Source organism: Oncorhynchus gorbuscha, linkage group LG18 (genome assembly GCF_021184085.1).
Source record: "Oncorhynchus gorbuscha isolate QuinsamMale2020 ecotype Even-year linkage group LG18, OgorEven_v1.0, whole genome shotgun sequence".
In the NCBI taxonomy this organism is placed as follows: domain Eukaryota; kingdom Metazoa; phylum Chordata; class Actinopteri; order Salmoniformes; family Salmonidae; genus Oncorhynchus; species Oncorhynchus gorbuscha.
Window position 1 is genome coordinate 42,948,608 of NC_060190.1, and position 20,443 is coordinate 42,969,050.

The 20,443-nt window shown below is 44.2% G+C and overlaps 1 protein-coding gene across 2 annotated transcripts in view; it reads left to right on the forward strand.

Annotated features, from left to right (window-relative positions):
* The window catches only part of timeless (timeless circadian clock), a 28,006-nt gene that overhangs the window by 5,266 nt on the left and 2,297 nt on the right, over window positions 1–20,443 (forward strand). The window contains exons 2-27 of one of the 2 annotated variants that reach the window (XM_046312424.1): window positions 4,159–4,234; window positions 4,401–4,533; window positions 4,925–5,078; window positions 5,643–5,757; window positions 8,366–8,428; window positions 8,571–8,672; window positions 9,016–9,171; window positions 9,411–9,544; window positions 9,893–9,980; window positions 10,419–10,595; window positions 13,205–13,422; window positions 13,604–13,707; window positions 13,830–13,999; window positions 14,272–14,397; window positions 14,786–14,937; window positions 15,197–15,294; window positions 15,758–15,875; window positions 16,094–16,295; window positions 16,702–16,847; window positions 16,961–17,046; window positions 18,680–18,803; window positions 18,990–19,072; window positions 19,309–19,469; window positions 19,609–19,831; window positions 20,031–20,099; window positions 20,270–20,388. In XM_046312424.1, coding sequence (XP_046168380.1) covers window positions 4,437–4,533; window positions 4,925–5,078; window positions 5,643–5,757; window positions 8,366–8,428; window positions 8,571–8,672; window positions 9,016–9,171; window positions 9,411–9,544; window positions 9,893–9,980; window positions 10,419–10,595; window positions 13,205–13,422; window positions 13,604–13,707; window positions 13,830–13,999; window positions 14,272–14,397; window positions 14,786–14,937; window positions 15,197–15,294; window positions 15,758–15,875; window positions 16,094–16,295; window positions 16,702–16,847; window positions 16,961–17,046; window positions 18,680–18,803; window positions 18,990–19,072; window positions 19,309–19,469; window positions 19,609–19,831; window positions 20,031–20,099; window positions 20,270–20,388 — 3,285 coding nt within the window. In that variant the 5' untranslated portion in view covers window positions 4,159–4,234; window positions 4,401–4,436. The remainder of the gene's footprint in view (window positions 1–4,158; window positions 4,235–4,400; window positions 4,534–4,924; window positions 5,079–5,642; window positions 5,758–8,365; window positions 8,429–8,570; window positions 8,673–9,015; window positions 9,172–9,410; window positions 9,545–9,892; window positions 9,981–10,418; window positions 10,596–13,204; window positions 13,423–13,603; window positions 13,708–13,829; window positions 14,000–14,271; window positions 14,398–14,785; window positions 14,938–15,196; window positions 15,295–15,757; window positions 15,876–16,093; window positions 16,296–16,701; window positions 16,848–16,960; window positions 17,047–18,679; window positions 18,804–18,989; window positions 19,073–19,308; window positions 19,470–19,608; window positions 19,832–20,030; window positions 20,100–20,269; window positions 20,389–20,443) is intronic. The other variant, XM_046312425.1, reaches the window with a different exon arrangement.

A 20,443-nucleotide genomic window follows, 5' to 3' on the forward strand; every position in this document is an offset into this window, starting at 1 on the left:
TGGAAGGCGAGTTGGTGCCACGATGCTCAATAGAACTAATAGGAGCTGGCAGGGTGAAAAATGCCCTAAAATAAGGCCTGTTTTGTCAGGATTACTTTAAAACTACGGCAAGCAGCTGGGACATATGGTAATATTATGAAACTGGGCTCTACAGCAGATGCAATGACCTAGTTTATATCAGAAAAAAGCATTGTTAAAGATGTCATGTGTCCAGCCTAACTTAACCTCGTTTTATCCCTCCATCCATTAGGTCTTCCATCCCTGTGTTCATACTTTATTTCTCTATTTATTTATCTGTGCTATTTATCTATTTAGCTATTATCTATTTATCTATTCATTTTGATTAACAAAATATAAGGGATAAATGCTTGGGATAGAAGTTGTTTAAATGTATTTTAAACTTCAACAATGCCTTGTCTACTGTACTCTATTACAGTTTGCATGTACTGTAGTAGTGTAAAAAGAGTGGTAGTGAGTAGTTGTGATGAAATATATTGCCCCACTATCCAAAGTAATCAGACAAATTATTTGACTATATTTAACTTCTTTGCTTAAGTAAATAATTTTTAAACTTCTTCCACTACCATAAAATACTTGTAAAGAGTTAAAGCAAGTCCCACCAATTATTCTTAATGTCAAGTTACCATCTAGTTCCTTGTGTTGCATCAGTAAGATTGCTGCAGATATGAGGGTTTGATAAGATGGTGGTAGAGTGATTAGAGGTCTATGTAGGGTTAAGTGCTAGCGTTAGCATTTGCTCGTTTCTGCATTAAGGAAAGTGTCGAATGACCACATTCTTGTAGCTAGACTAGAACTACAGCTCATATTTCTGAAGAGTTTAAAAACGGGGGGGGGCTTTCATAGGCTGCTTAAATGTCTTGCTGCTCATTGAGAAAAACGTGTGAGTGCTTTCTGATCTGTGTGGAGGGGCTGCTGTAGTTCTTATTTATTTTTATTAATATTTTACTAGACAAGTCAGTTTAAGTACAAATTCTTATTTACAATGACGGTCTTCCCCGTCCAAACCCTCCCCTAACCCGGACGATGCTGGGCCAGTTATGCACCGCCCTATGGGACTCTCGATCATGTCCGGTTGTGATATCGTCCGAGATCGAACCAGGGTCTGTAGTGACACCTCTAGCACTAAGATGCAGTGCCTCAGACTGTTGCTCCACTTGGGAGCCCGTAAGCATGTCTGTCAGAGAGTGGGGCTTTTCATGTTCTGATATGATGAGAGGATGTGATAGATAAGATGAGCTAACGTTCTGTTTGTTTAAACCTGCTTTATAGTCCTCATGATATTATGTATTTGTCATGTTTTGTTCATCAGTAACCAGGTGTGGTTTTTGTGTCAAATTTGGTTGTGAGCCTTTACGCAACTTCTGGAAAAGTAATGCACTGTCTGGAAAAGTGGAAAGAGTTTACATTTTGTTAGTAGGTTACAGTGCATTTGGAAGGTTTTCAGATCCCTTGACTTTTTCCACATTTTATCTTACAGCCTCATTCTAAAATTGATTAAATTGTTATTTTCCCTCATAATTCTACACACAATGCCCTATAATGACAAAGCAAAAACAGGTTTTTAATTTTTTTCTCCAGAGATGTTTGATCAGGTTCAAGTCTGGGCTCTGGCAGGGCCCCTCAAGGACATTCAAAGACTTGTCTCGAAGCCACTCCTGCGTTGTCTTGGCTGTATTCTTAGGGATGTTGTCCTGCTGGAAGGTTAACCTTTGCCCCAGTCTGAGGTCCTGAGTACTCTGGAGCAGGTTTTCATCAAGGATCTCTCAGTACTTTGCTCAGTTCATCTTTCCCTCAATCCTGACTGGTCCTCTAGTCCCTGCTGCTGAATACATCCCACAGCATGATGATGCCACCACCATGCTTCACAGTAGGGATGGTGCCACCACCATGCTTCACAGTAGGGATGGTGCCAGGTTTCCTGCAGACGTGACACTTGGCATTCAGGCCAAAGCGTTAAATCTTGGGTTCATCAGACCAGAGAATCTTGTTTCTCATGGTCTGAGAGTCCTTTAGGTGCCTTTTGGCTAACTCCAAGCGGGCTGTCATGTGCCTTTTACTGAGGAGTGGCTTCCTTCTGGCCACCCTACCATAAAGGCCTGATTGGTGGAGTGCTGCAAAGATGGTTGTCCTTCTGGAAGGTTCTCTCATCTCCACTGGAGCTCTGTCAGAGTGACCATCGTGTTTTTGTTCACCACCCTGACCAAGGCCCTTCTCCCCTGATTGCTCAGTTTGACCTGGGCGGCCAGCTCTTGGAAGTGTCTTGGTGGTTCCAAACTTATTCCATTTAAGGATTATGGAGACCACTATGTTCTTGGGGACCTTCAATGCTGCTGACATTTCTTTGGTACCCTTCCCAAGATCTTTGCCTTGATGAGGAAAAAAGGTAATTTAATCCATTTTTAGAACAAGGCTGTAACGTAATACTTTCCGAATGCAGTGTACATTTCGGTAATGTTGTGTTTTTAAAACCCTAGTTCACATTTTGGGATACGTTATTACAGCTTTAGACAGCTCGCATGGACATGTATTCTACATTAAACCGAAACAATTTACCCTATGTCCACACTGTTTATGTTCCAAGAAGTGAGATTGTAGGCAAATGGAAACATTTAAATAACATTGGTACTCAATGTATGAAAGAAGGTTCTTGGTTTACTAGAATTACTTGAAGTGTGGAATTATAGGTTCACTCACACCTGAGAACGTTTTAGGCTATGTGAAGTAAACCGTTACTGCTTCTTGGAGAAGCACCTGGTTCTCAGCTTTCACCTGGTTTAACCTGGTCAGTCTATACCATGGTAAAAGTAGTTGTTCTTAATGTTTTGTATACTCGGTGTGCTGTATGAATGGACAAAGCCACCGATCACGTGACACCATTCATTCCTATGTAAAGACTCAATTGCGCATCGAAGCCAAATTAAGTACGTTAAGATGGCGTCTCACGGAGACATAACATGCCCAGTAAGTGACGTTGCAGGCTAGCTCAGTGCTGCCCCCTCTCATTGAGTAACTGAAGGTGAAGGCCACTTCTGACTGCCATTAGCAACTAAATGATCCTTAACTACTTCTGTGTGCGAATAAAAAATAATAGGTTCAAGCACACACATCTGGTGTAAGAAGCAATAATTGGTACCATGATTGTCTTCGATTTTATTTACATGAAGATTCACCACAAATATTGCCATTTTTCCATTCATTATAATGGGGGGGATCCTGTTTGAATTTCCCGTAGCTTCAATGAGAGGAGTCAGTCATTCTCCGCTGGGTTGCCCCTCGTCTCACTGCTTTGTTAGTGCTTAGAGGAATAGAGGTTCTAACTGGCAGTCTCATAAGAGCTGGTCAATCGGGTTCATGTGGGTGTTCTATAGAACATAGCAGTCCTAGGTGTGTGAAGAAGCCTAGACGAGCTGATGAGAGTCTCATTTCAAGTGGAGTAGTCCTTCGTATGCCCGTGTAGCGGTAAAAAGGTGGAACTGTGAGAACTTGTAGTCCTGCTCATGGTTCATTTCCATTTTCAGATTGCCTACATAACCAGGTTAGCCAGAAGCTGAAAGAGAATCTCTCTTTAAAATGGCCATAGCCCATCTCACAATTCAGAGGAGAGCAGGGATGCATGAGCTGTTCCGTGTACAAAACAAAAGGCTGCTTCTCATCCACTCCATTTCCTAAGGATGTTACTGTTCTGTTTACTTGAAGTCGCTGACCGGATGAGGTCAGATGGTTAATGTCACTAGGTCCTGTACTCTGGGCTAATCCTGGATCAGGTCGCTCTGCTGGAATTGTCCGTGAGTGTGATTTGACAGTATGCCTTTCAACTCAAGACTGTCCGCTTGGATCTTGTCACAGTAAAAGTGTGTGTTTTGAGAGGGAGCAATTGAGACACACGGCCAAGCAGCAAAGATGTCCTCTTGACATTCAATCTGCTCTTAGTTTCTCACACTGAAAAACATGCAGATTGCAATTCCAGACTTGTTGTTGCTCAATTATTAGTTAATAATATACCAAGAAAAGCACTAGTAGTTAAGTTGATTATTCCTTGCGGCTGTGACTTTCTAATACCGTTTGAACTGAATTGTTTCTAGTGCGTAGACTGGTAAGGGCCATATAACAATGTCTGACTGCCTCTGTCTCCTACAGGTTTGAACGACCTATGAACTGACGTCTAAACACCTCGGTTCTGCTGTTGAAATCCAGGTGATCTTTTAGCCTACAGGTGAATTATTCAGCCTAGTTTTTTTGGGCATAATATATTCACTATAGTTATTTTTGTTTCGTGTTGTATACAGGTTTTTAGTCTTCTCAGAACTATATATTATAAGACTTGTTCCTTCACCACCTCATTATAAATCTCTCTCTATTTCCTGATTGCTGTGTGTCAGGTTGAGCATCACGTCTTCCTGCCAGGCAGGTGATGTATGGACTTGTACGTGATGAACTGTGAGCTTTTAGCAACGTGCAGTGCCCTCGGGTACCTGGAAGGAGACACCTACCACAAAGAACCTGACTGTCTAGGTGAACTGCTACACACACTGGCTAACAACACTTGCTGGGCTATAAACACAGTGCCTAAGGTAGTACTGTGTACTAGGACCCAGTCTTGACATTAATTACTGTCTTTAGGGAGGATTTACAGTATATTTACTGTCAAAGCAACTTAAATTACTTGTGATAATCTGACCTAGGTTGGACTGCACTTAATAAGTAATGTAATTCGTGTATAGGGCTGTTATATATATGCCATTTAGCAGACGCTTTTATCCAAAGCGACTTACAGTCATGTGTGCATACATTCTACGTATGGGTGGTCCCGGGGATCGAACCCACTACCCTGGCGTTACAAGCGCCATGCTCTACCAACTGAGCTACAGAAGGACCACTCTAACCCTGTGTGTGTCCCCTGTAGAGAGTGTGAAGGACCTGATCCGGTACCTGCGGCATGAGGATGACACGCGGGACACCCGTCAGCAGCTGGGTGCGGGCCAAATCCTCCAGAACGACCTGCTGCCCATTATCACCCAGCACAGCCAGGACAAGTCCCTGTTTGACGCCTGCATCAGGTACACGACACACACCCCCAATACTGCATCGGGTACACTACACACATCCTCAATACTGCATCGGGTACACTGCACACATCCTCAATACTGCATCGGGTACACTGCACACATCCTCAATACTGCATCGGGTACATTGCACACATCCTCAATACTGCATCGGGTACATTGCACACATCCTCAATACTGCATCGGGTACATTGCACACATCCTCAATACTGCATCGGGTACATTGCACACATCCTCAATACTGCATCCGGTACATTGCACACATCCTCAATACTGCATCGGGTACATTGCACACATCCTCAATACTGCATCGGGTACATTGCACACACCCTCAATACTGCATCGGGTACATTGCACACACCCTCAATACTGCATCGGGTACACTGCACACACCCTCAGTACAGGCCTTTATCGGGTGCATGAAGTTAAATAGCTAGAAAATATGTAGTGTAGTTCATCCCTGAACAGGTTGTTAGAAGCCTGGATGAATGTTGGATATTGGATCATGTTGTGTTTTGGTTGGAGTGTGGTTCTGATGCTGTCTCTGTTCCCTCACAGGCTTATGGTCAACCTTACCCAACCTGCACTGCTCTGCTTCGGGAAAGTCCCAGATGACCCCACTGTCAGACATCACTTCCTGGAAGTGGTATCCTATTTACAGGCCTATAAGGAGGTAGGCGTGTTTTTATTTTTTACATTTCACCTTTATTTAACTAGGCAAGTCAGTTAAGAACAAATGATTATTTACAATGACGGCCTACCAGGGAACAGTGCCTTGTTCAGGGGCAGAACGACAGATTTTTACCTTGTCAGCTCGGGGATTTGATCCAGAAACCTTTCAGTTACTGGCCCAATGCACTAACCACTAGGCTACCTGATGCCCCAATGGTTGTGTCCCAAATGGCACCCTATAAGGAGGTGGCCCAAAAATCATTATATATATTCTTTTTTTCCTTGTCAGCTTGTTTGATATATATATATATCTCAAACAAGTCACCTATACACTGCATTTCAAACAGTCAGGAATAGTCTAATGAATTTGGGGCTTGTAAAATTATACGTAGCCTAAATATAAGCCCTCAACCATAAGACCACTAATAATTTAATTATTTTAGAAAAACATTTTTTGCAATAGTTACTGATCTGGTTTTCAAATCTATGAAAATGTCCTTTTTGTTACAAATGTAACCAGACCTTCGCACAATGCACGTCCACTAATACTGACTAACTTCTGGTAGCAGACACTATAGAAAAATAACACAGGACTCTCAAACACAAGCCCCCTGCTAGTGAGTAGCCAGCTAATCTTTAGATTTAAAGTCTAGCCTTTTTGAATCTGTTTGCTTGCTAACAAGGTAGGTAGAACAGTTGAACTGTTATGAATACACCCTCCTGTCTGTCTCCAACTGTTTTAGAATACAGCCTGTTGACTTTGTTTACGTGTTGAAATGGCCTACCTGGATAAGAAAATGTTTATTTTTCAGAATGAGAATGTCTAAGCGAGTTCCTTTAAAAAAATATGTATTTCTATGCTCCTCGCACATTTTATAAAATAAAGATTAGACGGCTATACTGAATTTAAATACAAACGTAACATGCAACAATATTCAAAGATTTTACTGTGTTACAGTTTTAATATAAGGAAGTCAGTCCATTGAAATAAATTCATTAGGCCCTATTCTATGGATTTCACATGGCTGGGAATACAGATATGCATTTGTTGGTCACAGATATATATATATTTTTAAGTAGGGGCGTGGATCAGAAAACCAGTCAGTATCTGCTGACCACCATTTGCATCATGCAATGCGACATCTCCTTCGCATAGAACTGATCAGGCTGTTGATTGTGGCCTGTGGACTGTTGTCCCACTCCTCTTCAATGGCTGTACGAAGTTGCTGGAGATCGGGTTGGCAGTTAGCCTAGTGGTTAGGGCGTTGGGCCAGTAACCGGAAGGTTGCTAGATCAAATCCCCGAGCTGACAAGGTAAAAATCTGTCCTGCCCCTGAACAAGTTAACCCAATGTTACTAGGCCATCTTTGTAAATAAGAATTTGTTCTTAACTGACTTACCCAGTTAAATTAAGGTAAAATAAAAGATTATCTGGAACTAGAACCCACTGTTGTGTACACGTCAATCCAGAGCATCCAAAACATGCTCAATGGGTGACATGTCTGGTGAGTATGCAGGCCATGAAAGAACAGGGACATTTTCAGCTTTCAGGAATTGTGTACAGATCTTTGTGACATGGGGTCGTGCATTATCATGCTGAAACATGAGGTCATGGGCGGTGGATTAATGCACAACAATGCATTCAAATTGCCATCGATAAAATGCAATTGTGTTCATTGTCTGTAGTTTATGCCTGCCCATACCATAACCCCACCACCATGGGGTGTTCACAACGTTGACATCAGCAAACTGCTCGCCCACACAACGCCATACACGTGTCTTGTGGTTGTGAGGCCGGTTAGACGTTGGACAAATTCTCTAAAACGAAGTTCGAGGTGGCTTATTGGTTGGGAAATTAACATTAAAATCATTGGCAACAGCTCTGCTGGACATTCCTGAGGTGAGCATACCAATTGCTTGCTCCCTCAAAACTTGAGACATCCTTGGCATTGTATTTTGTGACAAAACTGCACATTTTAAAGTGGCCTTTCATTGTCCCCAGCACAAGGTGCACCGGTGTAATGATCATGCTGTTTAATTGATATGCCACACCTATCATGTAGATGGATTATCTTGGCAAAGGAGAAATGCTTATGTCAACGCTGCTGAGGATTATGTCTGTAATAAAGCCCTTTTGTGGTTGGCTGGGCCTGGCTCCCCAGTGGATAGGCCTGGCTGCCAAGGTGCTGCACCCCTGTCCCGTCATGTGAAATCCATAGATTAGCCTGCTCAATTTATTTCAATTGATTGATTTCCTTATATGAACTGTAACTCAGTAAAATCTTGCATGTTGTGTGTGTGTGTGTGTGTGTGTGTGTGTGTGTGTGTGTGTGTGTGTGTGTGTGTGTGTGTGTGTGTGTGTGTGTGTGTGTGTGTGTGTGTGTGTGTGTGTGTGTGTGTGTGTGTGTGATCTCCCAGACCTACACCGTATTCCCTTTTATAGTGCACTACCTTTTACCAGAGCTCTATTGGGGCCATTTGGAACACATCCTCTGTGGTTATCTATTTGAGCCCATTCTAAGGTGTAGAGGGAGGAATACGGAATGATTGTATGTAGCAGTATGATGTGTATGGTTGACTCATCTCCTTGTGTCTCTCCCTTTCCTCAGGCTTTTGCCAATGAAAAGGTGTTTGGAGTTCTGAGTGAGACCCTGTACACCCTGCTGCAACTGGTGAGTGTTATACTTTCATACTACAACACCACAGAATGGAGTCCGCCACAAATAATCCTGGTCTTTTCCAAAAAATAAGAGTGAGAAACAGTGGCTCTGTGTTAAATGATTCTCTCCCCCTTTATCTGTTTCTGTCGGCCAGGACTGGGAGCAGAGGCAGGAGGAAGACAACCTGCTGATTGAGAGGATTCTGCTGCTGGTCAGGAATGTACTGCATGTCCCTGCTGACCCCTACGAGGAGAAGGTCAGAGTTCACTGTGTCAGGTCTTGCTGTGACCCCATTCGGTACATTCCCAAGCAGCAGATCCTGCTGAGTTATAAATAAAATAAAAAAATATATATATATATATATATTTTTTTTTTTGTTTGTTTTTTGCCTTGGTTCATCTGTCAATCTCTCATCGTATTGAACTCTTTTTCTCACTGTCTTTTCTGTTTTCCTACCTTTCACTACTCCCCATCCTTTATTTCTTTTTCTTGCATCTCTTCTCTCTCTCTTACCTCTTCTCTTTTTCCTCTCCCTATCTCCTCCCCATGTCCTATCCTTTTCTGCTTCCTCCCTCCTTTCTCCTCTGGTGTGGCTGTAGAACGTGGATGATGATGCCAGTGTGCATGACAAGCTTCTGTGGGCCATCCACATGAGTGGTCTAGACGACCTGATCAAGTTCCTGGCCTCTGCACAGAGCGAGCAGCAGTGGAGCATGCATGTGCTGGAGGTCATCTCCCTCATGTTCAGAGACCAGGTGAGACCAGAGAGGGAGACACCTGGGCCCATATCCATAATGTATCGCAGAGTAGGGTTGCTGATCTAGGACTAGGTACCTGTCTGTGTAATCTTATGCATTATGATCTAAAAGGCTTAGAATTAATCAAACATTCCAGCTTCTGCTACACCCAATATGGCTGCCGATACACAGCCCACAGAATATTACTTTTAATGAAAGGGTCCATTCTATTGATTCTATGTTCTCCCTCCCTGCAGACGCCGGAACTCCTGGTGAGTGCGGGTCAGGCTCGTTCAGCTCAGGAGAAACAGAGAGATGCCCAGGAGCTGGAGGCACTACGACAAAAAGAGCAAGCGGAGAAACGCAGCCGCACCCTCCAGAGAGGAACCCGGTAACTACACTGATCTCGGCAGTTTTTCTCAGCGAGACATGCTCTTTAGAGGTAGATTAGATACCATCTGACCTCAGAGCAGTTGAAGAGAGTGTGATATGCTCTAGAGCACAGGAGGTTGGTGGTACCTTAATAGGGGCGGACAGGCTTGTGATAATGGCTAGAGCGGGGTAAGTGGAATGGAATCAAAATACATGGTTTCTATGTGTTTGAAGCCATTCCATTTCCTCCATTCCAGCCATTATTATGAGCCTTCCTCCCCTCAGCAGCCTCCACTGCTCTGGAGAGGTGATGGGTAAAAAAAAAAAAAACTTTAATAATTGTCTGATGCCTTTCCCTCTCTTTCAGACACTCTCGCTTTGGAGGCTCGTATGTGGTTCAGGGACTCAAGTCCATTGGCGAGAAAGATGTGATCTACCACCGAGGCCTTCACAACGTGAGTGCGAAATCCTAGAGCAGTGCCCCAAAATTGTATTACCGGGGAGTTGGCATTTGAAGCAGGTTTCCTAGATAAAGTGTAAGGTGTTAGCTAGCATAAACTTATCTTATAAAAAAAAAGATCAATCTTAACATAATCACTAGTTAACTACACATGGTTGATATTACTAGTTTATCTAGCTTGTCCTGCGTTGCATATATTAGATTCGGTGCCTGTTAATTTATACGTAGAATGTATGCACACATAACTGTAAGTCGCTTTGGATAAAAGCGTCTGCTAAATGGCATATATTATTATTATTATTATTATAAAGGTCAAAGCTATTATAACAAATGGAAAAACCAACATTTGCATTTCCAAGCTGAAATGTCAAGTAGTTAAATCTGTCCTTTCTCGTTATCCTACCGGTCCCTTCTTACATGTCTTTGGTCCTAGTTCAAGAACTACACACACGATGAAGGCAAGGCGGTGAGACGTGTGCCCAAGCGGAAGCTGCACGCTCGAGACTCGGAGGGCAAACGCCGCTCGGCCCTCAACGTGCGCCTCTTCCTGCGCGAGTTCTGCATGGACTTCCTGGAGAACTGCTATAATCGCCTCATGTACCTGGTCAAGGTGAGGAGACGGGGTCACAGCACGGCATGATGCCCAAAGAAATGACTATCACACTGGAGGGGGTGTACTGCCCAATATAGGGTGTGCGTCACAATAATCTGTCCTTCCTCCTGAAGTGTGTACTCGTTCATTACTCCTCATCATATTTAAAAGCATTGGATTGGTGTTGGCCTGGCCTAGAGCAGTTGTACTCGAAGTCTGGGTCAGTGGGGTTGCCAAGATTTAAAGCTGCAGTATGTAACTTTTTGGGCGACGGGACCAAATTCGCATATAAATGTGAGTTCTAGATGTCCTTCTTGTTGAAAGCAAGTTTGACGCGGTAGATCTGTTTTTATGTGCTCTACTATGTTTCCCATTCGTAAATGTTTTTGCATCTTGCTTTCTGTTTAGTACACCAGCTTCCAACAGCTGAAAATAAAATCAAAGGGAACACTTAAAACAACACAATGTAACTCCAAGTCAATCACACTTCTGTGAAATCAAACCGTCCACTTAGGAAGCAACACTGATTGACAATAAATTTCACATGCTGTTGTGCAAATAGACAACAGGTTTAAATTATAGGCAATTAGCAAGACACCCCCAATAAAGGAGTGGTTTTGCAGGTGGGGACCACAGACCACTTCTCAGTTCCTATGCTTCCTGGCTGGTGTTTTGGTCACTTTTGAAAGCTGGCGGTGCTTTCACTCTAGTGGTAGCATAAGACTGAGTCTACAACCCACACAAGTGGCTCAGGTAGTGCAGCTCATTCAGGATGGCACATCAATGCGAGCTGTGGCAAGAAGGTTTGCTGTGTCTGTCAGCATAGTGTCCAGAGCATGGAGGCACTACCAGGAGACAGGCCAGTACATCAGGAGATGTGGAGGCGGCCGTAGGAGGGCAACAACCCAGCAGCAGGACCGCTACCTCTGCCTTTGTGCAAGGAGGAGCAGGAGGAGCACTGCCAGAGCCCTGCAAAATGACCTCCAGCAGGCCACAAATGTGCATGTGTCTGCTCAAACGGTCAGAAACAGACTCCATGAGGGTGGTATAAGGGCCCGACGTCCACAGGTGGGGGTTGTGCTTACAGCCCAACACCGTGCAGGACGTTTGGCATTTGCCAGAGAACACCAAGATTGGCAAATTCGCTACTGGCGCCCTGTGCTCTTCACAGATGAAAGCAAGTTCACACTGAGCATGTGACAGAGTCTGGAGGCGCCGTGGAGAACGTTCTGCTGCCTGCAACATCCTCCAGCATGACCGGTTTGGCGGTGGGTCAGTCATGGTGTGGGGTGGCATTTCTTTGGGGGGCTGCACAGCCCTCCATGTGCTCGCCAGAGGTAGCCTGACTGCCATTAGCTACCGCGATGAGATCCTCAGACCCCTTGTGAGACCATATGCTGGTGCGGTTGGCCCTGGGTTCCTCCTAATGCAAGACAATGCTTGACCTCATGTGGCTGGAGTGTGTCAGCAGTTCCTGCAAGAGGAAGGCATTGATGCTATGGACTGGCCCGCCCGTTCCCCAGACCTGAATCCAATTGAGCACATCTGGGACATCATGTCTCGCTCCATCCACCAACGCCACGTTGCACCACAGACTGTCCAGGAGTTGGCGGATGCTGTAGTCCAGGTCTGGGAGGAGATCCCTCAGGAGACCATCCGCCACCTCATCAGGAGCATGCCCAGGCGTTGTAGGGAGGTCATACAGGCACGTGGAGGCCACACACACTACTGAGCCTCATTTTGACTTGTTTTAAGGACATTACATCAAAGTTGGATCAGCCTGTAGTGTGGTTTTCCACTTTAATTTTGAGTTTGACTCCAAATCCAGACCGCCATGGGTTGATAAATTAGATTTCCATTGATAATTTTTGTGTGATTTTGTTGTCAGCATATTCAACTATTTAAAGAAAAAAGTATTTAATAAAAATATTTCATTCATTCAGATCTAGGATGTGTTATTTTAGTGTTCCCTTTATTTTTTTTGAGCAGTGTATATAAATGTAAATACATTTTTCCATTGTATATAAAAAATGTAAATACATTTTTCCATTGACAAATAACATTCAATTCTTGTTCAATTCCGTTCCCCCTTAAAAAGTTTGAATAAGACTGCTGTAAAAGGTTTGAATAAGACTGTCGTAGAGGGAGTTCCCATATACCAATCTGTCTGTCTTTTTTTTATCCTTGAAAGGAAGTGAACAAGTGCATACTTTGGGAAGGAGAGATTATTGGTAGACAGGGACTCTGACTGTAATTCTGAAAGTAACCATATTTTCCTGGAAGTTGCTGTGTAAACATTGTGAATCCAGTTAAATCCAAGTTGAGTTACTGGGTTCCTGGCCCAGTCAAAAGCAACATTCTTTCTGCACAGCGAGAAGGTGTATTTGGATGGTGAAATAGTGGAGTTAAAAAATAATAAAAAACTTTATCCCAGAAACTCAGTTACCACATTTTGATTGAATAAAGCCCTGTGTTGCACAATATAACATTCTTCACACTTGTGGTTTGAGGCCTGTTTAGACACAGCGGTTACATTACAGACTCTCAGTCCTATCTATGCAAACAGATCTGAGCTCAGTGCAGTTTGCTACATCACTCACAGCTGGTCTCTCTGTCTGCTTCCACAGGAGGGACTGATCAGGGAACAGGCGCAGCAGCACGACGAGACCTACTACCTATGGGCTCTCAGCTTCTTCATGGCCTTTAACCGCGGCAACGGTTTCCGTGCTGACCTGGTCTCCGAGACAATGTCCATCCGTGCCTTCCACTTCATTGAGCGCAACATCACCAATTACTACGAGATGATGCTCACCGACCGCAAGGAGGCCTCGTCCTGGTCCCGTAGGTGGGTGTGGAAAACAGGGTTATTTTTTTTTTAAGGGAGCCATGTTGGCACTAAAAGTTTTGAAGTCTAATTCGAATATTATCGTGGACCGTATGGAGCCCACATGGAGGATGGCTTGTACATTTCTGTGTATCTCTGGCTTTGAACGTGTAAGAAATACATTTCTGCATGTTTCTTCCAGGATGCACCTGGCTCTGAAGGCGTATCAGGAGCTGCTGCTGACGGTGAACGAGATGGACCGCTCCCGAGACGAGGACATCAGACAGAGCGCAAACGTCATCAAGAGTGAGACGCTTCTCCGGTCTTCCGCTCTTCTCTCCACCTCTTGTCGTCTCCTCTTCTCTTCTTTGTTTCCTCTTTCATTCTTTTTCTAAACGAAACGTCTAAATCCTCTGTCTCCCTTCCAGGTAACATTTTCTACCTGATGGAGTACAGAGAGATCTTCTTGACCCTGCTGAGGAAGTTTGATGAGACAAAGCAGCCGCGCACATTCCTCAGGGACCTGGTGGAGTCCACCCACCTCTTCCTGCGCATGCTGGAACGCTTCTGCAAGGGACGCAACAACCTCGTGGTGCAGGTGAGCCTCGCTCTCTACTCACAGACAGATAGGGGCCGCTAGATGGGGTGAAAGGAATAAGTGCAAGGTGATAGTTTGTCAAATAGTGAAGTCGCTGAACTTTCAGTTGTCAAATATGTTTCTGAAAGTGGATTATTGTTGACTTGAACATGCATCAAATGACAACCCTACAGTTCGTTATTTACAAAAAGGGTATCTGGCTATATGTCGATTCAGTTCCACTTCATATGATTTATTTTCTGTTATCCAACTCTGCTTCCCTCCTTCTGCAGAGGAAGCGTGTGAAGCGTAAGAAGTCTAAGGGCCGGAAGAATCCGACTGCAGCAGAGACCACCCCCGAGGCACTGGAGGAGACGTGGGGGGCCGTGGCAGAGGAGCTGAGGGCCACTAACTTTCAGGTCACTGTTGGGGATCAGCCAGGGGACAGTTAACACCTGGAGCAGCGAGCTTGTCTTGTCTACTCACCACCAGACTCCATTCCATTTACTGAGGCAGATTGTTGCTTGGTGCTTTCATGGCTTCATGTTGTAGCATTACACTGTTAACAGACAGCTAGGGAGGAGTTCATGGGTGCATCTCAGTTGTCTAAAGTGGCTTCCTCTCCCTGTCTCGTTTCCTTCATAATATTCACTAGTGAAAGCAAATGCCATATGGCTTTCCCCTATTGTATGTGTAGATCAGTGCAGATGGAGGACAGGAGGCAAGTAGAGGAAGATTGTTTAATCTATTGAGATGCAGCCCTAGTGTTTTGCTGGGTGCTAAATCTGGGTCTGTCTATGGCTGCAGTTGTCGGAGGCTCTGACAGAGGGCGCTGTGCCATTTGACGCTGCGTCTGAGACTCCCCTGGAGGAGCAGAGGACTGAGGCCATGGTGCGTGTCCAGGATACCCTGCTCAACAGACGGGGCCCTGAGGCTCTGGGCCTGCTACGAGCCGCGAGGTCAGTCACACACTCAATCTGACTCTGTTCTCATAGAGTTCTTTTGGGAAAATCGGTTTTAGATGCATCCGCCATTGAACACTACAATATTATTTATTTTGGTAGTGCTTTTCTTAAACTCAAAGTGCCCTACATCCACGTGGGTCGATCCACCGATAGTCAAAACAGCATTTTGATCTGAGGCTACTTTTTGGGCCATTCACTTTACAATAACAAACATGGTGGTTGTCATAATTCTCTTTCTATATTTCTATCATAGGGAGGTGTGGCCAGAGGGAGATGTGTTTGGTTCAGCTGATGTGGAGCCAGAGGAGGAACTGGAGCTCCTCAAACAGATCCTCACTGCCAACCTGCCCAGTGAGTGTCTCTGTGGCACTGTTGTTGTACTCGAGTCCAGGACTCGACTCTGACTTGATTCACAATTTTCATGACAAGTAACTCGACTAGGACTCGACCAGTGGTGACTTTGTCAGAAAATCTCTTTTGTATAATTAAACATTCTAGCTACAACAGCAAATGTTATATAACTGTATTATGTAGTTAGCCTTACAAATGTGCAACAATGTAACAAAGTCTACCTTTAAAAATGGTTGGACTACAGCTTTTAGTACTACCAAGTGACTCAAGTATAAAGGACTTGGACTCGAACACTAGATACTTGGGACTCGACTTGGATTCGAGGTTTGGTGACTTGACTACATCACTGGTCTGGTAATTTATCAAATATGGGATCGATATGATTTAATCTGACGTGTATATTTGCAGATGCATTAATATCTACAAAAATAAAGTAGATTAAGAAACACTGTTTTGTTTTGAGGGCCCACTCCCCCTGAACCTGGGATGGAGGAGGAGGATGGAGAGTTGGAGGAGGAGGAAGAGCTGGAATCTGTACGCGTGTCTGAGACTGAGTTCAACTTCCTGGACTTCATCAAGAGGTGAGGGACACACATTCAGTGTCTACAGTACATGTGATCTCAGATTTGCATCACCGGGGCCTCCGTGTCAGTCTCCTGAATACGAAGAACTAGTGATAAAAACATTTCTAAAACAGAACATGTTAAAACTGTAATGAATAAGCCCCAGACACTCCATTTGCCCTGTGATAACACTGACCGTTTTAACTCTTCACTGCCCAATGTGCCCTGCATACCAGGTTTGCCAACCCCAACATCGTACGTCCCTACCTGCTCCTGCTCCGGTCTTACTCCCAGAACTCCCCCCACACCAACCACTGCATCACACGCATGCTGCACCGCCTGGCCGTCGACCTCAAGATGGACGCCCTGCTCTTCCAGCTTTCTGTCTTCTGCCTCTTCAACAAGATCCTAGGAGACCCTGCCGCCACTGCCTATAAGGTTAACCAGGGTCCCGTTCATTAGGGAACACCGTTGCAAAATTAAAATAGTGTTTATTAGACAAGTTCAGCTAGTCCCTCTCTGTTTGGGTCTGTTTTGTGCCTGATAAATGAACCTGAACCACCAAAACACTGGGTTAGATGGGTGCTACCCTGGGAGCTCTCTAGTGTAAATCTCACACGTAGGGGAGGAATGATTGTGATGCCGTTTTGATATTGATTAATGAACCGATGAACTGAAAAGACGAGTGCATTTGTAAGCGAGCGGACCAGCTTCAGGCTAATGATGGTCTGAATCTTTACCGGAGATACTCGCATGTAACTCAAATTACATATCAAGTCCCTTTGGATTTAAAATCCTGTAACCAAGGCACATGGAATCTAATACACTTACATTCCTCCTACAGGAGCTGGTGACCTTTGCTAAGTTTGTGCTGAACCGTTTCTTTGCCCTGACGGCTAAAAACAACAAGGCTTTTGTAGAGCTGCTCTTCTGGAAGAGTGTGGGAGCTGCCCGCGAGATGACAGAGGGCTACAGCAAGCCTGGAGAAGGGTGTGTGTGTGCGTCTGGGTGTCAATTAAATAAGTGTCTGTGTTCTCCTACACTTAATGCTTTTCAAGGTGTCCATTTTTAAAAGTCATTTATTGTTCTCATGCTCGTCTCAGCGAGGGGTCTAATAAGAAAGCAAAATGGACGCCAGAGGAAGAGGATGAGCTGCGAACACTCTACGAGGAGCACCGCGACTCTGAAGGTAAACAAAGGACATCACTCCCCTCTGAATTTCCTGTACTTTTATCACCAATCCTTTCATCTATCTGGTGTTTTATGGCATAGTCATCCCATACATACAGTACCAGTCAAAGGTTTGGACACACTTACACATTCAAGGGTTTTTCTTTATTTTTACTATTTTCTACATAGTTTTGATTCTACAATGAAATAACACATGGAATCATGTAGTAACCAAAAAAGTGTTAAACAAACCAAAATATATTTGAGATTCAAAGTACTTTGCCTTTGTGACAGCTTTGAACACACTTTGCATTCTCTCAATCAGCTTCATGAGGTTGTCACCTGGAATGCTTTTTCAACCGTGTTGGTGTTCCCAATTACAAAATGCTTTTCCTTCACTCTGGTCCAACTCATCCCAAACCATCTCAATTGGGTTGAGGTCAGGTGATTTGTGGAGGCCAGGTCATCTGATGCAGCACTCCATCCCTCTCCTTCTTGGTCAAACAGCCCTTACACAGCCTGGAGGTGTGTTGGGTCATTGTCCTGTTTAAAAACAAATGATAGTCCCACTAAGCGCAAACCAGATGTCGTATCGCTGCAGAATGCTGTGGTAGCCATGCTGGTTAAGTGTGTTTTGAATTCTAAATAAATCAGTGTCACCAGCAAAGCACCATCACACCACCTCCTCCATGCTTCACGGTGGGAACCACACATGCAGAGATAATCCGTTCACCTACTCTGCCTTTCAAAAAGACATGACGGTTGGAACCAAACATCTCAAATTTGGACTCATCAGACTAAAGGACAGATTTCCACCGGTTTAAGGTCCATTGCTCATGTTTCTTGGCCCAAGCAAGTCTCTTCTTCTTATTAATGGCTGGCAGTGTTTTTTTGCAGCAATTTGACCATGAAGGCCTGATTCACGCAGTGCCCTCTGAACAGTTGATGTTGAGATGTCTGTTACTTGAACTCTGAAGATTTTATTTGGGCTGCAATTTCTGAGTCTGGTAACTCTAATGAACTTATCCTGTGCAGCAGAGGTAACTCTGGGTCTTCTTTTCCTGTGGCGGTCCTCATGAGCGCCAGTTTCATCATAGTGCTTGATGGTTTTTGCGACTGCATTTGAAGAAACGTTCAAAGTTCTTGATATTTTCCATTTTGTCTGACCTTTACGTCCTAAAGTAATGGACTGTCGTTTCTCTTTGCTTATTTGAGCTGTTCTTGCCATAATATGGACTTGGTCTCTTACTAAATAGGGCTATCTTCTGTATACCACCCCTACCTTGTCACAACCCAACTGATTGGCTCAAACGCATTAAAATAAATTCCATACATTTTAACAAGGCACACCTGTTAATTGAAGCTGGTTGAGAGAATGCCAAGAGTGTGCAAAGCTGTCATCAAGTTAAATGGTGGCTACTTTGAAGAATCTCAAATATATTATATATTTTGATTTGTTTTAACACTATTTTTGTTTACTACATGATTCCATGTGTTATTTAATAGTTTTGATGTTTTCACTATTATTCTACGATGTAAAAAATAAAATAAAAACCCTGGAATGATTGTGTCTAAACTTTTGACTGGTACTGTATGTTCATGAATGCTTGTCCCATATTGTCTCTGAACCTTTGACTCTCGCTCTATCACAGTGCCTGACATTGTTGAGACTCTGCTGCCGTTGCTTAGCAACACCACCCGTACGCGTCGGCAGGTGGTGGCCCAGTTGGTGGCGATGGGACTGGTGGACAGTGTAAAAGAACTGAAGAAACAGAGGTTAGTCAGTGTCGTTCAAGGGGGCTCCATGTCTAGGCTGCATCCTGTCACCTGATAGCTTTTACCATAGAGAACCTATTCCATATTAATGTCCGTAGATGTAACGTACTGTTTACTTGTCAGTGCTAGTTAGATTATGGAAAGGACACAGCCTGACCTATAGCTTCTGATTTGACATCCCTGAAGGAAAGGCACTCGTATTGTTCTGTGGACAGAGGAGCAGGAAGAAGAGCTACAGATGCTGTTTGAGGAGTTCAAAGACTCCGATGGTACGTTCTGAAGGCGCCCTTGAGTCCCGTGCTATACCATGTTACCATGGCGATAACGGTTGCCTCATTTGTTTGTCTCCATGGCGATAATGGTTGCAGACCTGTGTTGGAAAGCTTTCAGAATGACCGTTCGATTGATTCCTTTGTGCCAGACAAGCTCAATAAAGCCCAGCTGAAGTATTTTGAATTCAGATGTCATTTGAACCCAGTTCTGAGTGGTTGTTACATTTCCGTAGATGTGCTGGGGAAAATTCTGAAAAAGGTGACGGCTAAACGTTCCCGGGCCCGCATGGTGGATAAGTTGCTCAGCATGGGCCTGGTCTCCGACCGACGGGAACTCCACAAGAAGAGACGGCGCAACCCTAACGCTCCGGGGAAGAGCGCTGCGATGGGAATGGTGACATGAATTTATTAAACTTTTTTTTTTTTGTCTCATTGTAATACTGGGTGTCCAGTATTATAGAATAGGTTGGCGATCTAGAAATGTCATAAAACTAACACCACTATTATTAAAGTATTTGTGTGTAATCTGTTAGACTGAAGAAGAGTTCCTGGCTCATCTTCCTGGAGGTCTAACCGAAGAGCCCATGGACGATGAGGAGGAGGTGGAGGAAGAAGACGAAGAGGAGAGCGAGGGGGAGGAGAGGGAGAGACAAGCTCCGGCAGCCAGGGGGAGGAAAAGCTGGATGGCAGAGAGGGAGAGCATGGTTGAGAAGAATGCCAGTCTGAGGACCATGGTGTACACTCTACGGCAGGAAGGTGAGAGCAGAGCATTCATGTTTACAGTACGTTTTCAATACAGACTACCCCTTCTGTGTGTCAGTATAGTACTATGTTCTTTTCATTTTAACATCACACAAGCTAATCAAAGAATATTTAATATGGGCAAGAAGGCCACATAACAGTTGGTGTTGGTCAACAGTTGATAAATGGTCCCTAAAGCTGTATTTCGTAACAGGTATGTCAGGACCCCTGTTGTGGCTACAGAACTGCCTGAACAGAACGGCAGATCACCGCGAGGAAGAAGGTGAGTGATAATCCACTTTTAAAAAATGTGACCTAAAAAATATTGGGGGGAAACAACGCAGCATTGAGCATTTTGCATTTCTTTATCAATGTGAATTGCTGCATTCTTGAAGTGTGGTTGAGGAAATGTGTGATTTATTGTGGTAGTTAACGTTCTATTTTCACCATCAGGCTTGTTTCAGCCCGTGCCAATTGTCCCTCTGACTGAGGAGAACGAGGATGCCATGGAGAAAAAGAGCTTTCAGAGGTTACTACGGAAAATAGGGGTCCGAGCACCAGCTGATGAACAGGTTGGCTTTAGGAGAGGACTCTGTTATTTCTATATTTTTTTGTCCTACCCACATG